Source organism: Dunckerocampus dactyliophorus, chromosome 3 (assembly GCF_027744805.1).
Source record: "Dunckerocampus dactyliophorus isolate RoL2022-P2 chromosome 3, RoL_Ddac_1.1, whole genome shotgun sequence".
Classification (NCBI taxonomy): Eukaryota; Metazoa; Chordata; class Actinopteri; order Syngnathiformes; family Syngnathidae; genus Dunckerocampus; species Dunckerocampus dactyliophorus.
The window spans coordinates 33,644,250-33,669,177 of NC_072821.1; the positions used below are offsets into that span (position 1 = coordinate 33,644,250).

The window sequence follows — 24,928 nt, forward strand, 5'->3', positions numbered from 1 at the left end:
AAGCCTGCCATTCATTTGGTCTTGAGACGAGATCCATGGCAGTAAAATGTTGGGAGAGCTCCATGACAGGATGCTGGGACACTGGCTGGAAATCTAAGCAGTGCCGGCTGCACCAAAGGCAACACTTGTAAGGCAACATTTGTAAGTCACAAGTAAGAGTATCTACTGAATACAGACTTCACCCTCCTGGAAGCACCTCAATGGGATGGGGTCAAATACGGTTATGGATTCTATCAGTTATCAGGATACAGAAGAGGTAAGCTATAGACTGAAGTGTACTGCTTGATGAAACACGGCTTGTGTCCACATGTGCTTTACCTTGCCCTCTGAAACCCACACCAGCTGGTTTTGCTGCTGCTGGATTGTTTCCTTCAGTGCTCCGAACCAACCATCGTTCATGTTGTTCAAGTTAATGGTTGCTGAAACACACAAAACAATTCATTATTTATAGCATTATTAAATATATATATTTGTATTTATATATACACATATACAGTATATATAGCAACATCATTTACAACGACATCATCATCTGCAATGCATCGTGTTTGTCGAGGGGATTTTGTGAAATAGAATTCCGCCCAGGACTGAAATGGTTTTCAACAGCAACTACAGTATATGTGAACTGTATGTTTCTAAAGCGCGGCCACAGCAAATGTAATATGAGGACGTGTGATGACTTTTTTTGTCGCCCCTCATAGGCCCTCCCCAGGTGACTCACTGGTGAAGAGATGGTGGTTGTTCTTCCTCAGTTTTAGGGCTCGTTCATACAGCTTCCGGGCACTCTTCCGAGACTCGGGGCAGAGTCTGGTCCTCATGTTCTTGACACCTTGCTTTGTGTCTGGGTTGAGGAACACCACAATTGGATACCACTGGGCGTAGTTCAAACGGTCCACTGCATTTGGGGTGATGTCCAATACTGCATGTTTGTCCTTTCACACACAAATGACATTGCCATGTTGAAGAAAAATAATGTGTATCATAGTAATATACTGTATACAGTAATGTGCACTGAACTTAAAAAAAATAAAAATCAGCCAGTCGTTCATAAATATTGATATGTCAGCCTTTTGCTGCCGTAACAGAGATAATCCACCAGAGGGCAGCAGTGAGCCATCCATACAGCATGGCTGTAAAACTCTCAACATGTTGTGCCAGGGGTGTCCAAACGTTTCCCACCGAGGGCCACTTTGCCACTTTGATATGCTGTAAAGCACGTGTCAAACTCGTGCCCTGGAGGGCCGAGACGCTGCAGCTTTTCTCTCCAACCAGTTTCTTCAGCAGGTGATTTAATTGATGAGCTCCTTCCCTCAAACTGAAGGTGCTGATCATTAAAATCACCTGCTTTAGTGACTGGCTGGAAAGAAAACCTGCAGTGTCTCGGCCCTCCATGGCAGGAGTTTGACACCCCTGCTGTAAAGCAACACATGTAGATATGCTAAGAAGTTATATATATATATATTTCAAGAAAAAAAATGCATCTCAGCTTTGTAATTTTATTAGTACAATTATCAGTCTTCACTCTTTTTTACCATTTTTGCTGGGGTTTTTTTTTTTTACATTTTTAAATATTTCAACTTTCTTCATAAATAATCTTCATACATTTTCTATAATATTACTGTATTCCCATAATATGGCTTTATTCTCGTGTTATAACTTCTTCCCCAACCTAATTTTCAAAAAACTAAAGCTTTTTTTTTTGTTTTTTTCTCATAAAATTATGATGTTAAAAAAAAAACATATTTTCCTTTAATAGCTCAAGACTAACAGTATTTTTCCTCATAATATTACGAGCTTATTCTCGTAGACTTTTTTCCTCGTTAGAATACAACCCTTTATTCCGTAACAATATAACTTTTCTGCAAAAATTAGAAATGTATTCATTGTTTTGTTTGTTTTTCATAGTATTACGACTTTTATCGAAATAACGTTTTTCTTTAATATTTCAACTGAATCAAAAAAAAAATTCCCCATAATATTACCATGTTATTCTCGTAAAATTACGACTTTTATCATACTTTTGTCTCTTAATATTTTGACTTCATTCTTGTACTTAATTCTTAATTACTGCCGATTTTTTTTCCCATTTTTGTTGTTTTCTTTTCTTCTTTTTTTAGTTTTCTTTTTAAATTATATTTCTAGAATTCTTCAATTTAAAAAAACAGCTGCGAGCCGCAAATGGCCCCCGGGCTGCACTTTGGACACCTCTGTGTTTTGCTTTTCGTGGTCTTTTATCAGGGATTCCTCTCACCCGGTCAATGATCTGTTTGATGGTGTGCAGGCGAATGATGCCAGAGCTTTTTTGATCACTTCCAGCATCCCGTGGCTCGCTTTCTGCGGAAGGCAAAGAGACAGCGTAACTGCATCACGTCGACACTCCAGATAAACCGTAAAGACAGGCAGTGCCCAAATTAGTCATCCTTGTGGCATGCGGTTGTCAACTCCCATAAAAAGAACTGTAAAATACAGAAGAATCATCTCTGTACAGGAGAGGACAAGTGTTTATAAAAACAGATGTCAAGACAAAATGAGGGTGGCAGTCAATTCATGCATTAGCCATTAGGTGTTTTGGATAGATGAATGCAAATGGCTTGAGGTGACTGTGTGCGTGCCAATGCAGGTAAGGTTATCAATTACGCTGCCAGAAATGTATTTAGTGGGAGACACTGGCATAAAATATACGAGTAGGAGGGTCATTTGGGGTGAATGACAATTCACAGTCACTGTAAAGTGCAGGAATTGAAGTAAAGATGCGTAGAGGGGTTTATGAGTCACATCAAAATCAAGAAATGGTGTCCTGCCTGGAAACACTAAGGGGAGTATTCTCTTCTCATAAGGATGATAAGGGGAGTGACTCATACAACACAAGACACACAAAACCTCCACATTTTTCATCCACAAAGAAAATTGTATCCTTTGAATGCGTATAATTAGCCCAACATTTCAAATAAATGTAAAATAGGCACTGTGGGATTCAGAAGTGTTTCTTTAGCTTTACATTAAATATGTGCTTTGTTGGGGGAAGTTTCATCCACAATCCTTATGTGAGACATAAATACACGTGATTCCCTTTTCTGCGCTTTCTAGAGAGATAGCATGAGGCAGCTAACAATGCACGTAATGGGACACACCTATTTCGGCAATAAAACACTCCAAAAACGCCAGCATTTACATGACGTGACCTGCGACATTGTTATTGTAGGCACTGACACCAAAGAACTACTTTACTGGTGTAGTGACACAGCGCCTCGCCCACAGCGCCTCACGCCACTCATTTCTTTTCCGATTCGATGCCAAGTAAAAGTCAGGCTGGTATCGCTGATACCGATCCGATACGGATACTTTGTGCACCTAACGTGTTGGGTACATTTTAAAAAGTAGTGTATCTCAATTAGGGCTGTCAAATTATTAAATCAAATTAATCATTTTTAAATGAATTAATCATGATGAATCCCCAACTGTCTGAAATATGCCAGTTTTTACTCTATTTTATGTACAGAAAGATAAATGTCAAGACACTTATATATATATATATATATATATATATATATATATATATATATATATATATTTGAATGTTAAAAGGATAAAAGGTGTTTTATTTACTGTATATTTAAAGTCAAAGATTAGTGTTATTGTTAGTTATTTGTACCAACATTTCAGCTTCTTGTTACATTTTGCCTTTTTGCTGTATTTTTCCAAAAAAAAAAATGTTTTTTTTTTTTATATTGTATTTCTACAATGTGCCACGGGCCCAATAAAAGAAAACAAGCAGCGAGCTGCACTATTTGGCAAAAACTATGTCCAATTTGCTTTTTACTAATAATAATAGTTATTCAACCACAAGACAGCATGATTTATTAATGAAAATATTTTTGTAAAACCTTAATAGAGTGAAGCCACCAAATTCGAGGCGCAATGTGTCGAATGATTACTGTATTACGTCCAACGCCGTGTACATTAGTCGTCCCTCGGTTATAGCAATAAATACATTTCCACGATATCGTATTCAATATTAATAAATTGAATATTTTTGAAGCTTCGGCATAGAAAACCCGTTTATGACTTTCTGTATACAGTTTTTAACATTATTAGAGCCCTGTGTACATGAAATAACACCCCTATAGTCACCTTTACACTCCTGTTAGTCATTGTTTACACCACATTGTGCAACTCTTATGCTGCAGGGACTCGAGACAGCCGCAAGCTGGCGAGCTATCCACTTAGCCTCAATTTTTTTTTCTAAACTTAAAAAGCTAAAAACTTACCACTTCCACACGGAATGGAAGGAAAACCTTTTTTTCCACTCCATTATGTGGGACATGCCATGCCGTGGGTTCATGACTTCATGCAGTGTTAAGGTAATGTAATGTAAGCTAATGTCTCAATGTTTTGTGTCATTACTGTCGCCTAGTGACCAGTATACTGCATGTCACTTGTATTTCAATGTTTTGACTAATAATAGACCACAGTCTACCACAAAACAGCGCTCATTTATGAATTCATTTCTAAAAAAAAAAACGCAATATTGCGAGGGACGACTGTATCTTTAAAATCAGTGTTCATTTCAATGAGGCCCAAAAAACGTGAATGTTTTTTTTTTTTTTTTTTTAATATCACCTGTGTGTGTTTAATGAGGCACATGAAATGAGACCACCCCTAAACGACTGTCAAATGTTCCGTCATGAAATAAGATCGAACTACACGAGACACATGGCACAAGCCAAAAAGCTCACTTTTACTCGTCCATTCACAAACGCTGATGCGGGGGTTTTGGGGAAAAGAAGCTGCGCTTGCGTGTGGACAAAAGGCGGAAATATCCGCGTTTGTGTGGACACGAGTGCACAGTGTTGGCATGCTGCCTTGCTGGGGCCTTTCCACATGATGCAACTACACTTTCACATGAGAATACCACTCAATTGCAGGATTCAAGTCCTTTACACAACAATTCCCTGATTCCTATTATTACTGGGGCTATCAATACCTCCATCCTTTATGTATTGTGTATCTAACTAACAAACTAAGTGAGGTACAAATTGGATGGGTAGATATTGGATTGGTTACGCAGTCTCATGAGATCACAGTACTTCATATATGCTGATATGCAGTGTTGGTAGTGAGTTAGTACACGGCAGGTAATAGCAGGCCCTATGTTCAGTCTTGCAAGGCAGTGTTTGGCATTTGGGCATGATTGTTACTGCAAGTTCTTCAATCAAGTGGTATTCCCCTAAATCTACCAGCGAGCCAACTACTAAATGCTCGCTGATTCACCATCTGCCATTCTTTGAATCAAATAAAGCAAATGCAAGTTGATGCACTGAATGACATACTTTCCCCTCCTTGTTGTTGCTGTGTTTCTGAAAAGACAATACAGTTACACAAAGATCACCAAAGTGATAAAGACACATGGAAACATTTCTTACGTCCGTCCCAAATCAAATAGTTGAGTTTGCGCTCACGGATGTCATGTTTATTTGGGGGCTTTAAAGACTTACTGAATGCTTTTTTTTTAATGACTTATTGGAATGGGTGGAATGATTATAGCAGGGCTGTCCAAACTTTTTTCCAATCAGGGCCGCATAGTGCAACTTTGCACATTGATAACAGTCATACATTTTCTTTAGGTAATATTATGAGTTCATTCCCATTATATTTTCATTTTATTCCCATATTATACATTTCTCCCTAACATATTTTTCAAAGACTGCAACCGTATTTTGTTTCTCTGAATATTTTATTAAATTATAACATATTTTTCTTTAATATTTCAGCTCTATGCTACTAAAATGACATTATATTTTCTATTATATATTACAAGTTTATTCTTGTAAATTTGCTACTTTTTTCCTGATTAGAATATTACTTTTTTCTCTTAATATTTCATTTTTATTCTCATAAAATTATTTTTTTCTATTTCTGCTGTTGCTTCTTTCTCTCATAATTATTCAGAACTATTTCTCAGAACTATTTGTCAGAATTATGACTTTATTACCATAATATTGGGACTTTGTTCTTGTAACATTGTAACTTTTTCCGCAACCAAGTTTTCCAAACTTTATTTTATTTGTTTCTCATAACCTCCTTCCTAAGCCACCACCTTACCGTGGTGAAGGAGTTTGCGTGCCCCAATGATCCTAGGAGCTAAGTTGTCGGGGGCTTTTACGCCCTTGATAGGGTCACTCATGACAAACAGGTCCTAGGGAGGGACCAGACAAAAAGTGGCTCAACAGACCCCAATGGACCAAGATTTCCCTCGCCTGGATGCGGATCACCGGGCCCCCCCTCTGGAGTCAGGCCTGGAGGTGGGGCACAATGGCGAGCATCTGGTAGCCGGGCCTGCACCCATGAGGTCCGGCCGGGCACTGTCCGAAGAGGTAACATGGGTCGCCCCTCCCATGAGCTCACGATCGTGGGAGGGGCCAAAGAGTGGGAGCCTTGGCGGTCCGATCCTCGGTTGCAGAAGCTAGCTCTTGGCACGAGGAATGTCACCTCTCTGGTGGGGAAGGAGCCTCACCCAAACACACAGCAAGGGTTCTGGAACCAGTCCTCTTGAGAGGTGTTGGTCTTTATTCCACTCTGGCGTTGCCAGCAGGGAGAGGCGACAGGCAGGGGTGGCAATTCTTGGCCCCCTGGCTCAGGGCCTGCACGTTGGAGTTTAACCCGGTGAACGAGAGGGTAGTTCCCCTTCGCCTCCGGGTGGTGGGACGGGTCCTGACTGTTGTTTGCGCTTATGCGCCCCACAGTAGTTCAGAATACCCGCCCTTTTTGGAGTCCTTAGAGGGATTTCCTTGTTCTGCTGGGGGACCTCAACACTCATGTTGTATTGTATTGTATTGTATGTACTTTATTTATCCCACAGCGGGGAAATTTACTTGTTACAGCAGCAAGCAAGCAAGACAAGTAAAGAGAACAGTAAAGTAAAGTAAAGTAAGGCATCGTGACTACAACATGGTTCAGGTGGTGCAGGTGTTGTAGAGCCTGACAGTGGTCGGTATGAAGGACCTGCGGAACCTCTCCTTCTTACACCGTGGGTGTAACAGTCTGCTGCTGAAGGAGCTGCTAAGGGAACCCACAGTGTCATGTAGGGGGTGAGAGGTGTTGTCCATGATGGATGTCAGCTTAGTCAACATCCTTCTCTCCCCCACTTCCTCCACAGAGTCCAGAGGACCGTCCAGGACAGAGCTCTCTCTCCTGATCAGCCTATTGATTCTGCTCCTGTCCCTGTCCGTGCTGCCCCCTCTCCAGCAGCCCACAGCATAGAAGATGGCTGAGGCCACCACAGAGTCATAAAAGGTCCGTAAAAGAGTCCTGCACACACCAAAGGACCTCAGTCTCCTCAGCAGGTGGAGGCGACTCTGGCCCTTCTTGTAGAGGGCGTGGGTGTTGACGGACCAGTCCAGCTTGTTGTTAAGGTGAACACCCAGGAATTTGTAGCTGTCTACCAACTCTATGTCCTCTCCCTGGATGTTCACCGGTGTGAAGTGAGGTGTTTTCCTCTGGCAATGACAGTGAGACCTGGAGAGGTGTGACTGGGAGGAACCGGCCCCCCTGATCTGAACCCGAGGGGTATTTTTTTATTGGACTTCTGTCCTCTTTACAGATCGTCTATAACGAACACCATGTTCAAGCATAAGGGTGCTCATATGTGCACCTGGCACCAGGACACTAAAGAAGGGCCGCAGTTCGATGATCGACTTTGTGGTCATGTCGTCTAACTTGAGCCCACATGTTTTGGACACTGCTTGAAGAGAGGGGCGGAGCTGTCAACCAATCACCACCTGGTGGTGAGTTGGCTCCGATGGTGAGGGAGGATGCCGGTCAGAAGCCCAAACGTATTGTGAGGGTCTGCTGGGAACGTCTGGCAAAGTCCCCTGTCAGAAGGAGTTTCAAAAGGGTGGAATGCCATCTCCGGGTTGGGGATGGGATCCTGCCCCAAGTGGAGGAGTTTAAGTACCTTGTTCGCAAGTGAGGGAGGGATGGAGCGCAGGATCGACAGGTGGATTGGTGTGGCGTCTGCAGTGGTGCGGATCTCTGCTTCGGCCCGTTGTGGTGGGGGTGGAGCTGAGCCGAGGGGCAAAGTTCTCAATTTACCGGTCAATCTACGTCCCTGCCCTTGCCTATGGTCATGAGCTTTGGGTGGTGACGGAAAGGACAAGACCGTGGGTACAGGTGGCCGAGGTGGGTTTTCTCCGGAGGGTGGCTGGGCTCTCCCTTGGAGATGAGGCTCCTTCGCATTGAGAGGAGCCAGATGGGGTGGCTTGAGCATCTGGTCAGGATGCCTCCCGGACACCTCCCAGGGGGGTGTTCAGGGCACGTCCAACCGGTAGGAGGCCTCGGGGAAGACCCAGGACACGTTAGAGAGACTATGTCTCTCAACTGGCCTGGGAACGCCTCGGGATCTGCCGGGAGGAGCTGGACGAAGTGGCTGGGGAGAGGGAAGTCTAGGCTCCCTGCTTAGGCTGCTGCCCCCGTGACCCGATCTCGGATAAGCGGTAGAAGATGGATGGATGGATGAATGGATGGATGGATGATGACTCTTCGGTAAATTTGAAAGCATGACTTATAAACATATTAGAGAAAAAAAAGAGAACAATTTAGCCATGACACCCTAGTTTAACATTTTACTTAACGCGTCTTCATTGCAGTTGTGTTCAAAGACCTGCTGCATGAAATTGCAACCTGACAATGTGCGAGATCTGTAAACACAGGCAACGACCCAATACTGATTTCAACATCTGTTACATGCACACTGCAACACCGAAATAGTTGTGGATATTTTTAGCACAAAGCGCAGCTTTAATTATACATACATTACACAGCACACATTAAGACACACTGAACAAACGAAGACTCGTCTTTGACTACTTACTTGCCAGTTCAAAAATATCCGTCTCTTCTCGTGCCAGTTTCTCTCTTGCCACGTCTGCTATCGGTCCAAAGATGACCACCGGCCTCAGGAACCCAGCTGTGAGTGATCAAGAGCATGTCAAGGTCACAACCAGAGATTTGCACACCCGGAGGTAACAAGGACTGGAACAAATTTTGATTTGACCAACTGTACCTGTACGTGTATCTGTACCTGCTGTCCTAATCAAATGTCATGACATTACTACTACCACGTTACTAATACCAGGAGAACCAGAGTATAGAGCGGCGGGAGCCACATGCTGTGGTCCAGCAAAGTGCACTGTATTCGGGTACATGCTCCGAGCACCTGGTGTGACGCCACGGAGGTCTCTGGCAAACCCTTTGCACTTTTCAAACGCTGCAGTGCTGGCGTTTCAGGTAGCTGAAAGGTTTTTTGTGTGCACGATGTTTTTTTTCCCCCGCATCGCGGAGCATTTGGTGCAAATAGCACGCAATGTTTGAATGAGCTCAGGGGAAGTTACGACAGGCCGTTAACGTCACAGGCAGGAGAAAAAAAGAGCGCTTGATTTGTTCACCCATACAGTACAGGTAATTTCACCCCGTTACTGGTTATCTGAGGTATTTATAATATTATCGCATTTATTGATATCATGTCATAATCATGCCATAGCGGCTGGATAATTATCGGGCACCGCTAGTCACAACCTTCAATACGTGGCTACCACAACATATTACTACTAACTGTAATTCTGCATGACAAACAGCAAGTAGCAGTGCAAAACAACCCAGGGATAGACTTCATGTAAATAGCTCAAAGACCCCGACCCAACAATACAATCTAAATGTGAGATTCCCAACTTGATTAATGTCAACGCCTTCAACCCTGCTTACCTTCCCTCAGCACCACCCTCTCATAGGCGGGGAACTTTGTCTGAACTGGCTGTGCTGAAAGGTCCTCCCTGCTCTTCCGCAAATTCCTCTTTGAGCTTCTCAAGCCACGGAAGCGCCAGAAATCTGCTCTATCGCCCCCTGGTGTTTTGGGGAGGGTGTACTGCACACTGGACAGTTGCTCAGCCCTGAAGCAAAGAAAAGTAGGATTCGTTGTTAAGACCTTAAAAGAAAAGCTAGGATAGTAGTCATTGTTTATTTCAAACTACAGAGGTACCTCGGTTATAGTACGCATCGGTTTACGTGGGATTGCCAAAAATATGTCTCGGTTTTCATACACTGTCTTGGTTATCGTGCGGCCAAACACTGTGTCTAACAAAGTAGTCCGTTTTCCTACGTATCATTTTGCTAAATAAAACTTGCACTGATACATGTTTCTATATTTCTGAGGTATAACGGTTGAGTGTTATTTGCTGTGTGATGAGTTTAATGTTGTTTGTAAGATGAAACCGTGAGTCAGACTGTCATACTGAGTAATGATCCCCTGCAATTTCCAATGGGTTTATTCATGGCTCATGATTGGCTCATGTCAAATAACGAGCTGCCCGGTCCTCACGGACTCGTGCACGCCATAATATGCCACTTTATGACGTGGGCACGTGCGGCTTATACACCAGTGCATCTTGTATAAAAACAAATCTGTTTTTTACTCTAAATGTAGTGGGTGTGTCTTATATACTGATGCAGATTATACACGGGAAATTACGGTAATTGGATTTACTTTGGTTATAAGATCTGCAGGTCATAATTCTGAATGCATATCATGTCTTATTTCAAGTATGTTCATATAGGCAAAACATGTTCAAAGATGGAAGGGGAATTGAAGTAGCATGGTTTGTTTTCCAATTGTCCAGTTGAAAGTACAGGTAATAAAAGTCTGACTCACCTGTTCTTGTTGGGGATGATGCCCCTCTCCACTTCTTGATGGTTCTTGCCAATGCGGATAGCAAGCCAGGAGCCCAATTTGCCATTGTAGAGAGTGTCGACCACACGGAACACCTCACCCTTGTTGAAGCTTAATCCATACGGTGACTCTTTTTCATATTCAAAATGTGTGCGGATGTAGAAAGAGTCGCCCACGTCCGACTCCACTATCCTCCGGTACACTAAAGTGGATGTAACAAAAAAAAAAAAAAAAGAATTGTTAAAGCAACATTTTTAAATGATTCTGGTATTCTGGAACAGATGGTTGATGTGTTTCAAGTAGTCATTACTCACCATCTTTCTTCTTCTGAGCGAGGATTGTAACTTCCTCTCCTCTCGGCAGATCAAGCAGAAATAGCACCGCCTCCTCTCGAATGATGTTGGCAAAGTCCACATTGTTCACCTACAAGCACAACAAATATGTAAAAGATGAAGCGGTTTGCTAAACAATCATCTTCAATATGTAAAACACTGTTTGATGTTTATTCGGGGTGTCACAAGACACCAGAATCCCATAGAAGTATCGAATTCGGTACCCATCCCTAATCCTTAATAGGACACTGTACTGATAAATAGACAAGTATTTGAATGATTTCAGCTGCGAAATCTGTAAAAAGCAGTGGTTTTTCAAAGTGTGAGATTTGCCTACCCTGAGGGGTGCCAGATGGGAGGCACTGGAAAGCTTGTAGTGAGAGGAATACGACAGAAAAGAAAGTGAAAAATGCAGTTACGCCTTAAGCCCACCAGATGACTCACAGTTGACTTGTAGCTGTCTGGCTTGCCATGCCATCTGCTGCCCATGAGGGAAGCATGTGGATGGGCTCAAACTGGCAACAACAGTGTAAAGAAACAATGTTTGTTGATAAGCACGGCCTTGAAGTGTGATTAAATGTTAGGACACAATGCTAAGGCTTTCGAAAAACCCTGCTTTAGACAACTGAGCAGCCATATTTGTGTGAGCAACCAATATGGCTGAATTCAAAGAGTTAAGCAAAGTTTAAAAGCTGTTTGTCATCAGAAGCTTCACAACGCTTCCCCTACAACTCTAACCGCCTCCCCCTCATGTCCTGCTACCCTCCCAAATACAATAAGTGCTGTTTATTGACTTTGCTTGAGGGAGAGCGGCGGAAGCAGAAACACATGGGCTGAATCACTGGACTTCAGAATGACACCTTCATCCTTTCCAGAAACAGGAACGATTTGATGTCTTTATCTCCACAAGCACACCGGGGACAAAAAGACCGAGAACAATGTCCAGGAAATTTGAACATGTTTGTCCGCACACAAACACAAAGCGATCTAAGCAGCTGGCGGGGAGGAGAAGCCATGTATCGTTTACCTGATAAAAAGGGACCAATTAAAACTACTAGACCATCTTACTGTGCTGTCAGGTTACGTAGTGTGTTCTGCTGACTTCAAGTCAACATTGTAGTCTGTACAAACGCACTAGAATGGGCAAGAAGCTGACATCAATAGCATCACCGTCATCCAGTCCACAGGCGCTCAGTGAAACACAAAGACAACTGTTCAAGGGGTCAGAGAGCAAGAACAACTTCTATTGTGTCTTCACACTGGACACAAGGGGAGTCTTATAACCCAAGGCACGGCTTGGTAATGACTCACAGACTGACAGATAAAGTACATTGTACTGTATTCCCCCAACTGTTGTGGCCATGGAGTCCCCCATTGATTCGTTAAAGATCGTGTGGGCCGCTAACATTGGTTAGCCACCAGATGTTCCTCCCACGATGATGTGATGTGGAAAAACAAATTTAACTGATGTCAACGACTATCAACCAGCTACAGGGCAGGGCCCGTTTTCATTTTCCGGAGACAGATGACATTAAAAATACATGATTGATATGTCATCTAGCCGCACGGTGGCCTCGTGTTTAGCACGTCAGCCTCACAGTACGGAGATCAAGGTTTTGAATCTCCGTTGGAACATCTCTGTGTGGAGTTTGCATGGGTTGTCTTCCTCATCCCAATAGCATCCATGTTTAAGCTCTAAACCAGGGGTGTCCAAAGCTACGGCTGTTTTGTTCTATCTGTCCGTGGCATGTTGTGAAAATAGAAATCAACATGAAAACTAAAAAAAATAAATTCAAAAAATTCAAAAAAAAAACAGCGGAAGAGAAAAAGGGAAAAAAGAGAAAAAAGACAATGAAACTAACAAGAAAAAAAGTCGCAAATTTATAAGAATAAACTTGAAATATAAAATAAAAAATAATGTAATTTTAGTAGCAGAAAGTTGAAATATATAAAAAAAAGTATTACTTTTTAAAAGTCATAATATTACGGGGAAAAAAACTAAATACAGATGTACTATTTGGAAAACAAGGTAGGGGGAAAAGTTATTTTATGGGAATAAAATCAAAATATTATGGGAATAAAGTCAACAATAAAGTTGAAATACAGGGAAAATTACAAAAAAACAACAGAAATAGAAAAAAAAACCACCTGTAATTTTATGACAATAAAGACCAAATATTAAGACAAAAAGTCTAATGAGAAAAAAAGTCGCAAATTTACTAGACCAAACTCTAATAATAATAATAAAAATAAAAATACTGTCATTTTAGTAGCATAAAGATGAAATATTAAAGAAAAAATATGTAAATGTTTAAACCATTCATACTATTATCAGAAACAAAAAGAATTAGTTGTACTATTTAGAAGATATGGTTGGGGGAAGTTATAATATGGGAATAAAATCTAAATAATATGGAATGACTATTACAAAAAGAAAATTTACAACGATTATTTTTGAGGAAAGTTAAAAATGTAAAGTTCATAGAAGAAGTTGTGAAGAAGTTCATACTAATAATACACTTGTAATAATACTGTATATACTTGTAATAATACACTTCAACTTGCAGTTTTTTTCTCCTCTCATTTTTCACTGTGTGGCCCTGGCTGGAAAAAGTTTGGACGCCCCTGCTCTAAACCGTCCATCGGTGTGAATGTGAGAGGGAAGGGATAGGCTCCAGCACACCCGTGACCCTAATGAGGACAAGCACTATAGAAAATGGATGGATGGATTTGTCGATCCAACTGAATGCACTGCATGAACTACTTCACACAGTAACACCAACATAGTCTAATGATGTTTCTCCAGACAGGATGAGTAACTTTTAAGGTGCAATTGAGGGTGTAGTTGAGGTGCTTAGTACCCTGAGAATCTGGTCCCCTTCTTCTAGCCCCTCCTTGGCTGCAGGACTGTCTTCCAGAACTCCCGCTACAAATATCCCCACGTCGTTGCCCCCGGCGAGGCGAAGACCGACACTCTCTCCCTTTTTGAACTTGACGAGCTTCATACTTGGTCTACAAGGAAAAACATAGTCGGCCAGTTGTACTTGCGAGAATCTGTACATTTCGTAAAACACACTACCAAAGCACATACAGTATGCACATAAATGCTTGTTTGCTGTCAGTGGAGGCTTGCAGATTTCCTCTCACCGTGCATGCCAATTATTTAGTCTGGGTTATTTTGTGCTTTGCGTGAGCGTAGAGGGTATTGACCTGAGGATACTGTCATCATGAGCGGCGCTGGGCACAGGTGCATCGGAGGGGCTGACTGGCAGGTCCACGTCCGGCTGGCCAGGCTGTGCATACACAGGCTTTGGTTCTGCCAAAATGCAAACACAAAGGGTCACGGTTTGAGACACAGGGAAGAAAACATGATCACAGTGCTGACTGACATGCTGCGGGACGCATGATGGGTTATTTCAGGGCATAACACTTTCTAGTTTTGCCACTATTATTATTATTATTAGAAAATGGTAACCTAATGCACAGTAGCACTGAGGCGACGCTACTGTAATTTCATGTTAAAGCTGTCTTTCCAAAGGCACTAGAGATGAAATAAAACTACCAGGCAGTGGAGGTAACTGTTTGTCATCTCTGGAGCTGGCTTGATCACTAGCCTGAGACAAGACGCCGTCATCAGAACTTTTGACTGGTGTGGACATCGCTCCCGGTTTGGAGCGCTCCTCGTCTCGACTTCGATGGCTAAAAGATAGAAACACACAAACATCAAATTGACATTCTTGTTGCCCAGGAATGAGTGTTTGTTGCTTTTCATCTCCAGAACTGGGCTTCTATCAACCTAAATGCCTCCTGTACCTTACTCACGGTGCCATCAAAAATAACACATGTGGAACACACAATGTAACTACACCACACACACACTATAAGTACAGAAATAAACTCTTACACACACTATGTGGAGATTGGATGAATGGAGATTCAAACACTTGCTCTCCGTAATGTCAGGCTGACATGCTCACCATGAGGCCACCATGTGGCTAGATGGCATATCAATCATTCATTTTTAATGTCATCCGTCTCCGGAAAACGGAAACTATCATTCTGTAGCTTGTAAGATGGTTGATAGTTGTCGACATTAGCTAAATTTGTTTTACCAGAACCTCAACAAAATGCTGGTCCCCACAACTCACATTTTGTATTTCAGAATGCATTTCTTTCTAGTATTCTCACATTCTTACAGGTAAGTGAAAACCTGAATGAAAAGCAGGCTTGCGGGCGCCGGCTGACGCCTGCATTACAGACTAGAAATCCGGACAGACTGAAGCAGTGGATACGGGCTCTCAACTTACAAGCGATTGCTGGTTTGGCAAGTTTACTTATAGAGCACAATTCATACACAATAATGTCACTTCATAAAATCATTCCATAAAAACATAAAATCATTCTGAAATCATTTCATATGTGATTCCATAAAACAAAAAAGATTAAGAATGGAGAGTGCAGATAAAATACTTTCAGTTGTTGTCATATGCAGAGTTGAATAGAAGTGTTTTCAGCTTGGATTGGAATATTGCCAAAGTTGAGGATTGTCGCACATCTTCTGGAAGATTGTACCAGATTTTGACAGCATAAAGTTGAAAAACGCAGCCTCACCGTGTTTAGTCCCGACTCTGGTAACCTGCAGGCGACCACTCAGTGAGCTTCTCAGTGCTCGAGATGGTTTATGTGGCTCTAACATGACAGCGATGCACTTTAGCGCAAGACCACGAAAAGACTTGTACACCGGCAGAGCTGTTTTCAAGTGTATTCTCTGAGCGACAGGAAGCCAATGCAGAGACCTGAGCACTGGACTAATATGGTCATATTTTCTGGTTCTAGTCAGGACTTGAGCAGCAGCATTCTGGATTTTGGCAGTGTTTCTTAGGTGGTAAAAAGCTGATGATGTTATTGATTAAATATGGCTGATTACGCCTAGATTTCTAACCTGATGATTAGGTTTTCGAGAAAGACTCTCAAGATGACTGATAAAACTTTCTTCGTTTCTGCAAGCCAAAGACAATTATTTCAGTTTTGTCTGAGTTTAGCTCTCAGCATTTTTAACCTGAGGACTATGCTGAATCTACCAGCTCAAAGGGGAGCACAGGTCTTGTGCTGAAAGATACAGCCATCCCATCAGTCGGCATCCCAGTGGGAGCCGACATTGTAAGTGGCTTTTTTTGTTATGTTCTTATTTTGTCCATGAAACTTTTAGCACTAGTGCTACATGATAACACTGGGAGAATAGCTTAGTGTTTCACGATAGCTGGATCTGCCTAGCACACAGCAACTTTATTCTCTGCCTGGGAGGGAGTAAAAGTAAAAAGTAGTTGTCAGTGGCGGCTCTCACGAAGTCTGCCATGATTCGTGATAGCAAACACTCTCTCTATGCTGCTGTTGTTGACAGAAGCAGCGTTCGTTGCTATGGGCTCTGTGAAACCAATGCACCCAGAAAAGAAGTTCGGTAATGCTTAAAATGACCAAAATACTGTAGGTATTACATGTTATCATAAATGTATGTGTTACTACATGGGCACAGCATGTATATAAAACGATAAAACGTTGTTGGAGTTTTCATTATAGGCAGAATAGGTGAATCCCATTACAAGCATTGTTAGCTGACTCGTGCTAGCAGTTTTTCATTATCTGGAACATTATTCTCTGCCTGCGGGGAGTAAAAAGTGAAAAGTAGCCATTGGTGGCTCTCACGAAATATGCCATGATTAGTGCTGGCAAACGATCTCTCTATGCTGCTATTGTCAACCGAAGTAGTGTTCGTTGCTATGGGCTCTGTAAAAATCAATGCAACCAGGAAAGAAGTTCCGCTAATGCTTAAAATGACAAAAATATGGCAAAATACTGTAAGTATTACATGTTATCATGAATGTACCTGTTACTACATGGGCACAACATGTGTATAAAACCTTATTGAAGGTTTTTTTTAGACGGCTTTATAGGTGGAATAGGTGAATCCCATTACAGGCATTGTTAGCTACCTCATGCTAGCAGGTTTTCCCTTATCTAGAAAAGCAAAGACGTGTGTTCATGTCTCAAATAAGGACTGTGGATCGTGGGCAAAATGGAAAAAAAAGTGCAGTTTTCCTTTAAGGGCTTCTCAATTACTGTGATCTCTTGTCACTTAGTGCTTCGAATTTCACAGCTTCACTTTATCATGGTTTTTTAAAAAATATATTCATTTATAAATCATGCTGTTTTGTGGTTCAATACAGCCCATTATTAGTCAAAATATGCATATTTAAGCAAATATTATGTATTTTTTTCTTAAAGTCAGTATTTCCAAGCATAAAAATAAGGCATTCAAGTACAATAAGGCATTCTGGAGACACATTCAAAGACATTGTGACGATATGTAGTGTTCTACACTGGTCACTAGGTGTCAGTAAAGTTACTGTAAAGTTGAGTTGAGACAGACAAGCCAAACAACAAGCTTTTATTGCAGGTTTAGGCAAACCTAACAGGCAAAATAATCTCTAACATCCACGCTAACCTACACCGAGCTAAAACTCAACTGTGAACACCCAACGTCACTTCCTGTCCGCCCCAAGAGGATACTAGACACAATAACATATAAATTAAGAATGTAAAGATGATTATAGGGGTGTTATTTCATGTCTAGAGGGCTCTAATAATGTTACACACCGTATTCAGCAGGATGTTAACACGTTTTCTATGCTGTAACTACATAAATATTCCATTTATGAATAAAGCATCCTACTTTGTGGAAATTCACTTATCACAGGCGGGTCAACTAACTGTAATAAACGAGGGATTACTGTACTCATGTTTTCTTTTTTTTGTTGTTTTGCCATGATGGTCACGGAACGTAAGCCCAACAAAAAGTGTGACATCCTGTGACTGAATTAGAATAGATTTGTTTTAAATGTGATTATCTGTGGATGATTATTGTTGGAATTTGAAGTTAAAGTCATAGGACTGAAAGTACACTGCAAGAGAAAATGAAGCCCCGACTCTGTAAAAAGACAACTTCATTCAATTTCCTGTTTAAGCTGGAAAAAAATAAACAAGGTTGATCTGTGTGTGCGTGTGTGTGTGTGTGTGTGTGAGAGAGAGAAGAAGGAGGACGGGGAAGAGGGGGTCCTACAGAGAGAATGAGAGAGAAAAGAAAGGGCTGTGCTACTTAAAACAATAGTTGAATTCCAATCTCATCACATGACCACCTGCTGCAACAGCACTTGAACTCGGACCCTTTTGTGAACGACTTACCAAAAAGCAGCCTGAATAAATATACTGTACATACCCATTTTTGCCTTGTTCATACATATATCAGTGACAGAAGCAAACGGGCTTCAAAATGACCAAAAGTGTCCTCTGCCACTTAAAGTTCTACGAATACAAAGCCAACCTATTGCTTCACATCTACCAGCACGAGCCACACATTTCAATATACTCTGTATATCCAAAGATGAACTTAACATCAGGAAACAACATCTCATAGCTACTGTGACACAATAATTTGTTGTTAAAAAAAAGAAAAAAAAAGACAGCAATTAAAAGACAAACATGAATAATTACTCACACGCATCTCTGGGTAAGCTGCACCATGATACCTCTATTTCTTTTTGCCTATTCTAAAAATAAACTGTCAGTTGTAGACAGTGTGCACGGAGAGAGTTTGAAAGGGTCTGGTCCGTCGAAAAACACCACATAGTGTCTCGTCCAAGGGAAAATAACGCATCTAAGCCCCGCAGCCAATCAGGTTAAACAAACCATCTGGCCTCCGGCAAAGCACTGTGGGAAGTATGTCAAATTCCTTTCATCCTTCTGAAACGGAGCGATAATGAAACATTCGCTTGCGTCACAGTCTAGTGACCGTCATATTGTCGTTCCTTCTTTTACCTCTTTGGCCATAACCACAGCATGAAACATAACATAACATTAACACAGAATGTGAAGGTGTACAAAATAATAATACAAATATAACAATAACAGGAATATGTTTATTTTTTGCTAAGTGAGTTCTTCTGTATTATGAGGTGCTATTGGGTTTATATAAAAACTACATGAATAAAAATGGGGTCAGCTAAAAAATGTAAACATTTGGGTTAAGGTTAGGGTTATATTAATAAGGTTAGATATATTTATAACTGCATCTCACCTTTGTGATACAAGTGAAAACGCATGTAGTACCAACTTCACTCTTGTGACATTTTTTTGTTATTTTTTTCTGAAATATTTCCACTTTCTTCTTAAATAATCTGTGTAAATTTTATTTTCATAATATTATGACTTTAGTCCCATAACATCAGAACTTTTCCCCCAACGTAATATTAAACATTTGCAACATTTGTCTATTTTGGTATGCTTGTTTCACATATTACAACTTTTACAAAAGAACATATTTTTGTCTCATTCTCGTAAAACTGTCACTTTTTTCTTGTTATATTACAACTTTTTTTCTTGTAATGTTATTACTTTATTCCCATAACTTTAGGACTTTTTCCCCAACCTAATTTTCCAAAAATTGCAACTTTTGTGTCTTTTGTTTGTTTGCTTGTCATAATATATAATATTTAGGGCTGTCAAATGATTAAAAAGTTTAATCAGAATCTATTTGTCTAACACTAGGCTCTTTAATAGTAGCAGAACATTTGAATCACACTTTAAACCGTGTTATTATGAGCAATGAGGGGTTGCGGTCAAAGACATGACATAATTTAAGGTAAATTTAGGTTTTCGGTGTATTTTCCGGCATACTTAAATGTAGCAAATTGTACATCCGAATTCAGAGTCAGTGATAAGAGTAGCCACTTCCTGTTTATTTACACACGCACACACACACACGCATTATAAAGCCGTTTTTGTGATGTTCGGATTGTCCCTGAATGCATCTTGCGTTCTTGTAATGTGAATGAGGAAGTGTCCAGGATGAACGGACTAGAAACGCAAGCGAGTTGGAGATACATCCAGTATATGGTGTTGCAATTGTACTGCTGTTGATGTATTGAGATCAGAATGAAGTTATAAAAGAGCATCAGACTCAGTGGACGCTCCACTATGTTTCGAAGCACAGTGGAGAACTCCATCCGCCGTCATAACAGAGAGGCGTGCTTGCACTGGTGCACATGCGTTAATTACACTAAACAATTTAACGTAATTAATTACTGTAAATAAATTTGTTACCGCCGTTAATGCGTTATTTTCGACAGCCCTAATAATATTTTAACATTAATTAAAAAAAAAGTAGATTAAAAAAATATAACTGGACAAATGAACTTTCACAAAACAATGCAGGTACGTTTTTAAATGTTTATTGTCCCACAAATTGACGCTAAACAATATTATCAACATTTGTTGAGACCAAATAAATCACTGTTATAGACTACTAATAATATATCATGACAATGCAATATTTCCTTTAATATGTCATAATTCACTCTGTAAAGTTGTGGAATTTGCGTTTGTGACATGTATTTTCTCACAGGCAATTTGTACTGGCTGTCAGACGTTTGCAGCGTTTCTTGAAATCCTGGTTTTTCAACTGTATTAAAGAGCAGCATTTCTGTCAATGCACACCCTTTCGTTTGCATTTGCTTTGTCGACCAAACGTGTCAGTGAGTGTTGATTGTCGGGACGAACGCTTTGCATCTCGAGGTGTAGTTTTTTTTCCCCCCCGTTGGCAAAACTGGGTCTGGTGGATTTGTTTGAGGTGGGCAAGTTCGTTTTGTTGCCTTTTATGCTGCTAGCACTTTCAAATAAATTGGGTATACTGGCTCGTTCGCGTTGATGGGCTCACCTTGCTCATTAATATTCCCACACAGGGGCTGTGGCATTTTACTTTGCAAGCATCTTTTTCCCTCCTAATTGCTACTATCTTGCGTTGGTCCTCTCTCTCTCTCCTGCTGTGTGTACGTTATGGGCCCCGCCTCCCTGACCCACTCACTCACTCACTCTCACTCTGTTTGACGTCTAGGTGCGCTTGCGCCTATTCGGAGGCGAGAGATGAGGAAAACAGACACGCATGCACATGGCAACACATGAATGGCGGCAAAATTATCGAGTGTGATTAATTAATTAATTTATTATCACAAGACAGTATTTTTCCGAATAAGAAATTTCATGGTCGGCTTTCCTTTTCTTTGACGCACATCCATCAGAAGAGTATGCCTCATGTTTGGAATTTAACTAAAAAGAACAAAAGCGGTCATTCTTCAGTGTAGCGTTGCACAACTGTGCATTCTTCCGCCACTTAACTAGTTCTCATTTAGTTTGCTCATTTAGTGTATTAACAATTCATGCAAATGTGCCGTACCAAGAGGACCGCCTGTAGTCAATGAGCAGGAATCGATTTTCCAGCCGTGCTTTATCAGCCACCTTCAAGCCTCTAAGAGCCTGCCAACCATATGTTTTAATCTGCTGTTTTTCAGGGGCAAGTTGAAAAAATGTTTGACATTAAACAGTCTGATAGAAATCTAGTGTGTTCGCCAGGGGATGATATTCATCTTGCATGGGTATATTTTGTGCAAAGCTGTGCAGCCACTACATGTTGTGATCATAAAATAGTTAAAATAGTATTGGCAAAAAAATAGTATTGGCAAGATCAATGAAATATAAGGACACTTTTTTCCCATACAACTTATGAAAATGGCACTAAGCCAGGGGCGTCCAAACTTTTTCATCCAAGGGCCACATAAGCACAACCTACATAATCATTATCATTATCATAACACTATAACATTTCCCCAACCTAAATTTCCTAAGATTGTCGTTTTATTCCTGTTTTGTTTCTTTCTCATAGTATTACAACTGTTCGTCTTTAATATTTCAACTTGATGCTATTTTTTCTCTTAATATCATGCCTTTATTCTCCTAATATTTGGCCTTTTTTAATTACTGCTCTTTTTTGCTGTTGTTGTTGGTTTTTTTTTAGTTTTCTTGTTGAATGATATTTTTAAAATGTACCGAGGGTCAATAAAAAAAAAAAAACAGCCGCGGGCCGCAAATGGCCCCCGGGCCGCACTTTGGACACCCTTGTGTTAAGATGATATATTGCCCCGTGCATTAAGCTTCATATATGACCTGAAGCAGTTGCTTCTATGTTTGTGAAAACGGTTTAAGTAGTTAGCCAAGAAAAGCCACATTCAAACACAGAAGCTAGTAAAGGAGAAGCTGGATCAATACCCCGCCCCGCCCTATCCCAAGACCCTGGTGTGGAGGAGGCATATCAAAGAGGGAGGGAGTTGGATGGTTTATGCATGCTATGTCTTCATTTTGCTGAAATATGCATGAGTAGTGCAAAGTCAGCACACAACTTGTGGGTGTTAAAAAAAAAAAAAAAGAAGATGTATGTCCTGTGCTGTTGGCAGTGTGGATGGATCGCCACGCATGTGTGACAGACGTGTCACGCATGTTTCAATCAGTCCTCTGCGTACCTGCCGTTGGTGATCTGCCGAGGCGAGAGCCGGAGATGATCGGATGGCTCATTCTTGTCCGGTGAGTGTGATCGACCCCGGCCATGGGAGCGATTGGAATGGTCTGATGTCAATGAATGTATTTCTGAAATGTCTGCGGAATGTAAATGCCATTTTATTTACGATTTAGCACTGAACCAGTTCAATCAACAAGAATCAATACACATTGTACAAGGTCGTCTTACCATCTCTGTCAGAGTTATTGGCTGATGGAATGCTGTCGTCTAAGTCAGGAATGTTCAGCAGCGTGGCACGGTCATCTCTCTGCACAACCATCTTTAACTTGCCCTTTGACCTCTCAATAAGCTTCTTGGCATCTATCAATGATAGGTTCTCAGTAACTGTGCCATTGATCTGGTAATGGAGAGGGGGTGGATCAGCATTAGGTCACAGCTTCATTGTACGCTTCCAGCTACAGTCTACTTTGGGCAAGCACATAATGAAAAAGCACTGGAAATGTGTCAAAAACTTGTGCGGATTCGCCTGTATGCTAATACGCTATGACATCACTCTACAAGCCACAATCACATAACATGAGTAGACAATTACCATTGTGTTGTAACGTTTTCACGACTGTTAATTACATTTACCCCAATGCTTGCTTTGGAAGACATCCTACCATGCACGTCATGCAGATAACTATTAATCCTACCTTCAAAACAACATCTCCCTCCTGAATGTTCCCATCCCTGGCCGCAAGGCTCTCAGGAGAGATGTCCTTCACAAAGATGTGGCTCGCTAACCGCAGTCCGTATTCTGCTTTCGGAGTTGAAATGCAAAACATGGAATTTTAGCAGACAATCAAGTGATGGCTGCACATTCAAAACTGCTTACAGAACTAAGAATCTAAATCGAACATGACAAACAACAGACGTGAATATTCTCATTCATCCAGGGCACTGTATTCTCAGGGCATTGAATCGATCGCAACTTTTCAGAATTCATCAGTTGATGCTCAAACACTAGATAGGACAGCTCTAGAGTAGAGTTCTCCAGCCTTTGAGGATGAACTGAGCTTCATCGCAACTGGACTGTTCAGGTTGTCTTAGAAGACATTTTGCCTCTCATCCGAGCTTCATCACTTCGTGCTCTAGTATAGAGCTGTCCTATCTAGTCTGTGAGCATGAGCTGAGCTGAGCTTCATCAGCTCCAAGACCAGATGGCTCTTTAGCTTCATCAGTCTTAGCATGAGCATAAACTGATGAAGCCTGCTCTGTCAATTGCGATAGAGCAGGGGTGTCCAAAGTAGGTCTTGTGAAAATTAAATATAAATAAATAAAAAAAAATGAAAAATTGCGAAAATATTAAGAGAAAAATGTAATGCAATGAGAAAAAGTTGGATTTTCATGAAAATAATGTTGTAATATTGTGAGGAAAAAATTCTGAAATTTTAGAAGCATAATAAACTTTTTTAAAATATCGGAATGTGATAAAATACAACACAACAAATAAAGTTGTAATTTTTGAAAAGTTAGGTTGTGGGACAAGTTATAATTAACAAGAATAAAGTGAACATGTATAGAACAAAAAGTCATAATATTACGAGAAACAAACAAAACAAAATAAAGTTGTTTGCAAAATAAGGTTTGTGAAAAAGTTATAATATTATGGGAATATGGTCAAAGTATTACAAGAAGAACATTTACAAAGACTATTCAAGAAGAAAGGTCAAATATGTGGAACATTTAAAAAAACATCAGCAAAAATGGGTAAAAAAAAAAAAAGACTAAAGACCGAAACACCTCATAGGCTTTTCACCGAAAATCACAAAGCTGGCATGCAGTTTTTTTCTTGAAATATATATCACTGTTTGCTTACAAAATATCAAAGTGGCAAAACCTTTCATTTTTCACTATGTTGTCCTCGCTGGAAAAAGTTTGGACACCCCTGTGATAGAGCAGTGCAATGCATTCAATGCTCTGAGAACGATACGCAAATCCATTAATATTGCTACTAAAACATAAAATGTAGATTTTTGTTGAATTTTTGTAACGTTGCCCAAACACGCGGCAAGGTATTCTTAGACATTGTGTTGCCCACCTTCATTTTTCCGCGACTTGACAAGTGTGACTTTGGAAGGCCTGGTGGGAGCAGAAGAAGCTTGTGAACGCCGATCAGAGCGCGGTGAGACACTCCTTTCCCGTGAGGCACTGTGATCCCTTCTACCGCTGCTGCTGCGTTCACGATCACGTCGTCGGCCGCTGCTCGTGCCTCCGCTTGCTCCAGCATAGGCACTTTGGCCAGCACGACCACTGCGATCATAGCCATCTTCCTCATCGCTGTCCTCTTCTTCATGCTCCGACATGGTCTCCCTGTCCCCTGGCCGAGAAACAGGGATCTGTACTTTCCTTTTCCTACGAATAGTCTGGAAATGGAGATGTGCGGTGATCATTTTACTAGAATGATGCTTTTATTCAGGACATGAACCTCAA

The 24,928-nt window shown here is 40.9% G+C and overlaps 1 protein-coding gene across 12 annotated transcripts in view; it reads right to left on the minus strand.

Moving 5' to 3' along the window:
* tjp1a (tight junction protein 1a) overlaps positions 1-24,928 on the minus strand; it is a 155,590-nt gene that overhangs the window by 21,681 nt on the left and 108,981 nt on the right. For 5 of the 12 annotated variants that reach the window (XM_054771570.1, XM_054771565.1, XM_054771569.1 and 2 more), the window contains 15 exons: positions 24,537-24,861; positions 23,149-23,255; positions 22,682-22,850; positions 22,458-22,590; positions 14,615-14,751; positions 14,263-14,368; positions 13,914-14,064; positions 11,035-11,143; positions 10,703-10,922; positions 9,760-9,944; positions 8,870-8,965; positions 5,331-5,357; positions 2,252-2,334; positions 722-932; positions 319-419 (listed from right to left, as the gene is read on the minus strand). In XM_054771570.1, the coding sequence (XP_054627545.1) occupies positions 319-419; positions 722-932; positions 2,252-2,334; positions 5,331-5,357; positions 8,870-8,965; positions 9,760-9,944; positions 10,703-10,922; positions 11,035-11,143; positions 13,914-14,064; positions 14,263-14,368; positions 14,615-14,751; positions 22,458-22,590; positions 22,682-22,850; positions 23,149-23,255; positions 24,537-24,861 (2,160 nt within the window). The remainder of the gene's footprint in view (positions 1-318; positions 420-721; positions 933-2,251; positions 2,335-5,330; positions 5,358-8,869; positions 8,966-9,759; positions 9,945-10,702; positions 10,923-11,034; positions 11,144-13,913; positions 14,065-14,262; positions 14,369-14,614; positions 14,752-22,457; positions 22,591-22,681; positions 22,851-23,148; positions 23,256-24,536; positions 24,862-24,928) is intronic. The other 7 variants (XM_054771576.1, XM_054771568.1, XM_054771574.1 and 4 more) reach the window with 3 other exon arrangements.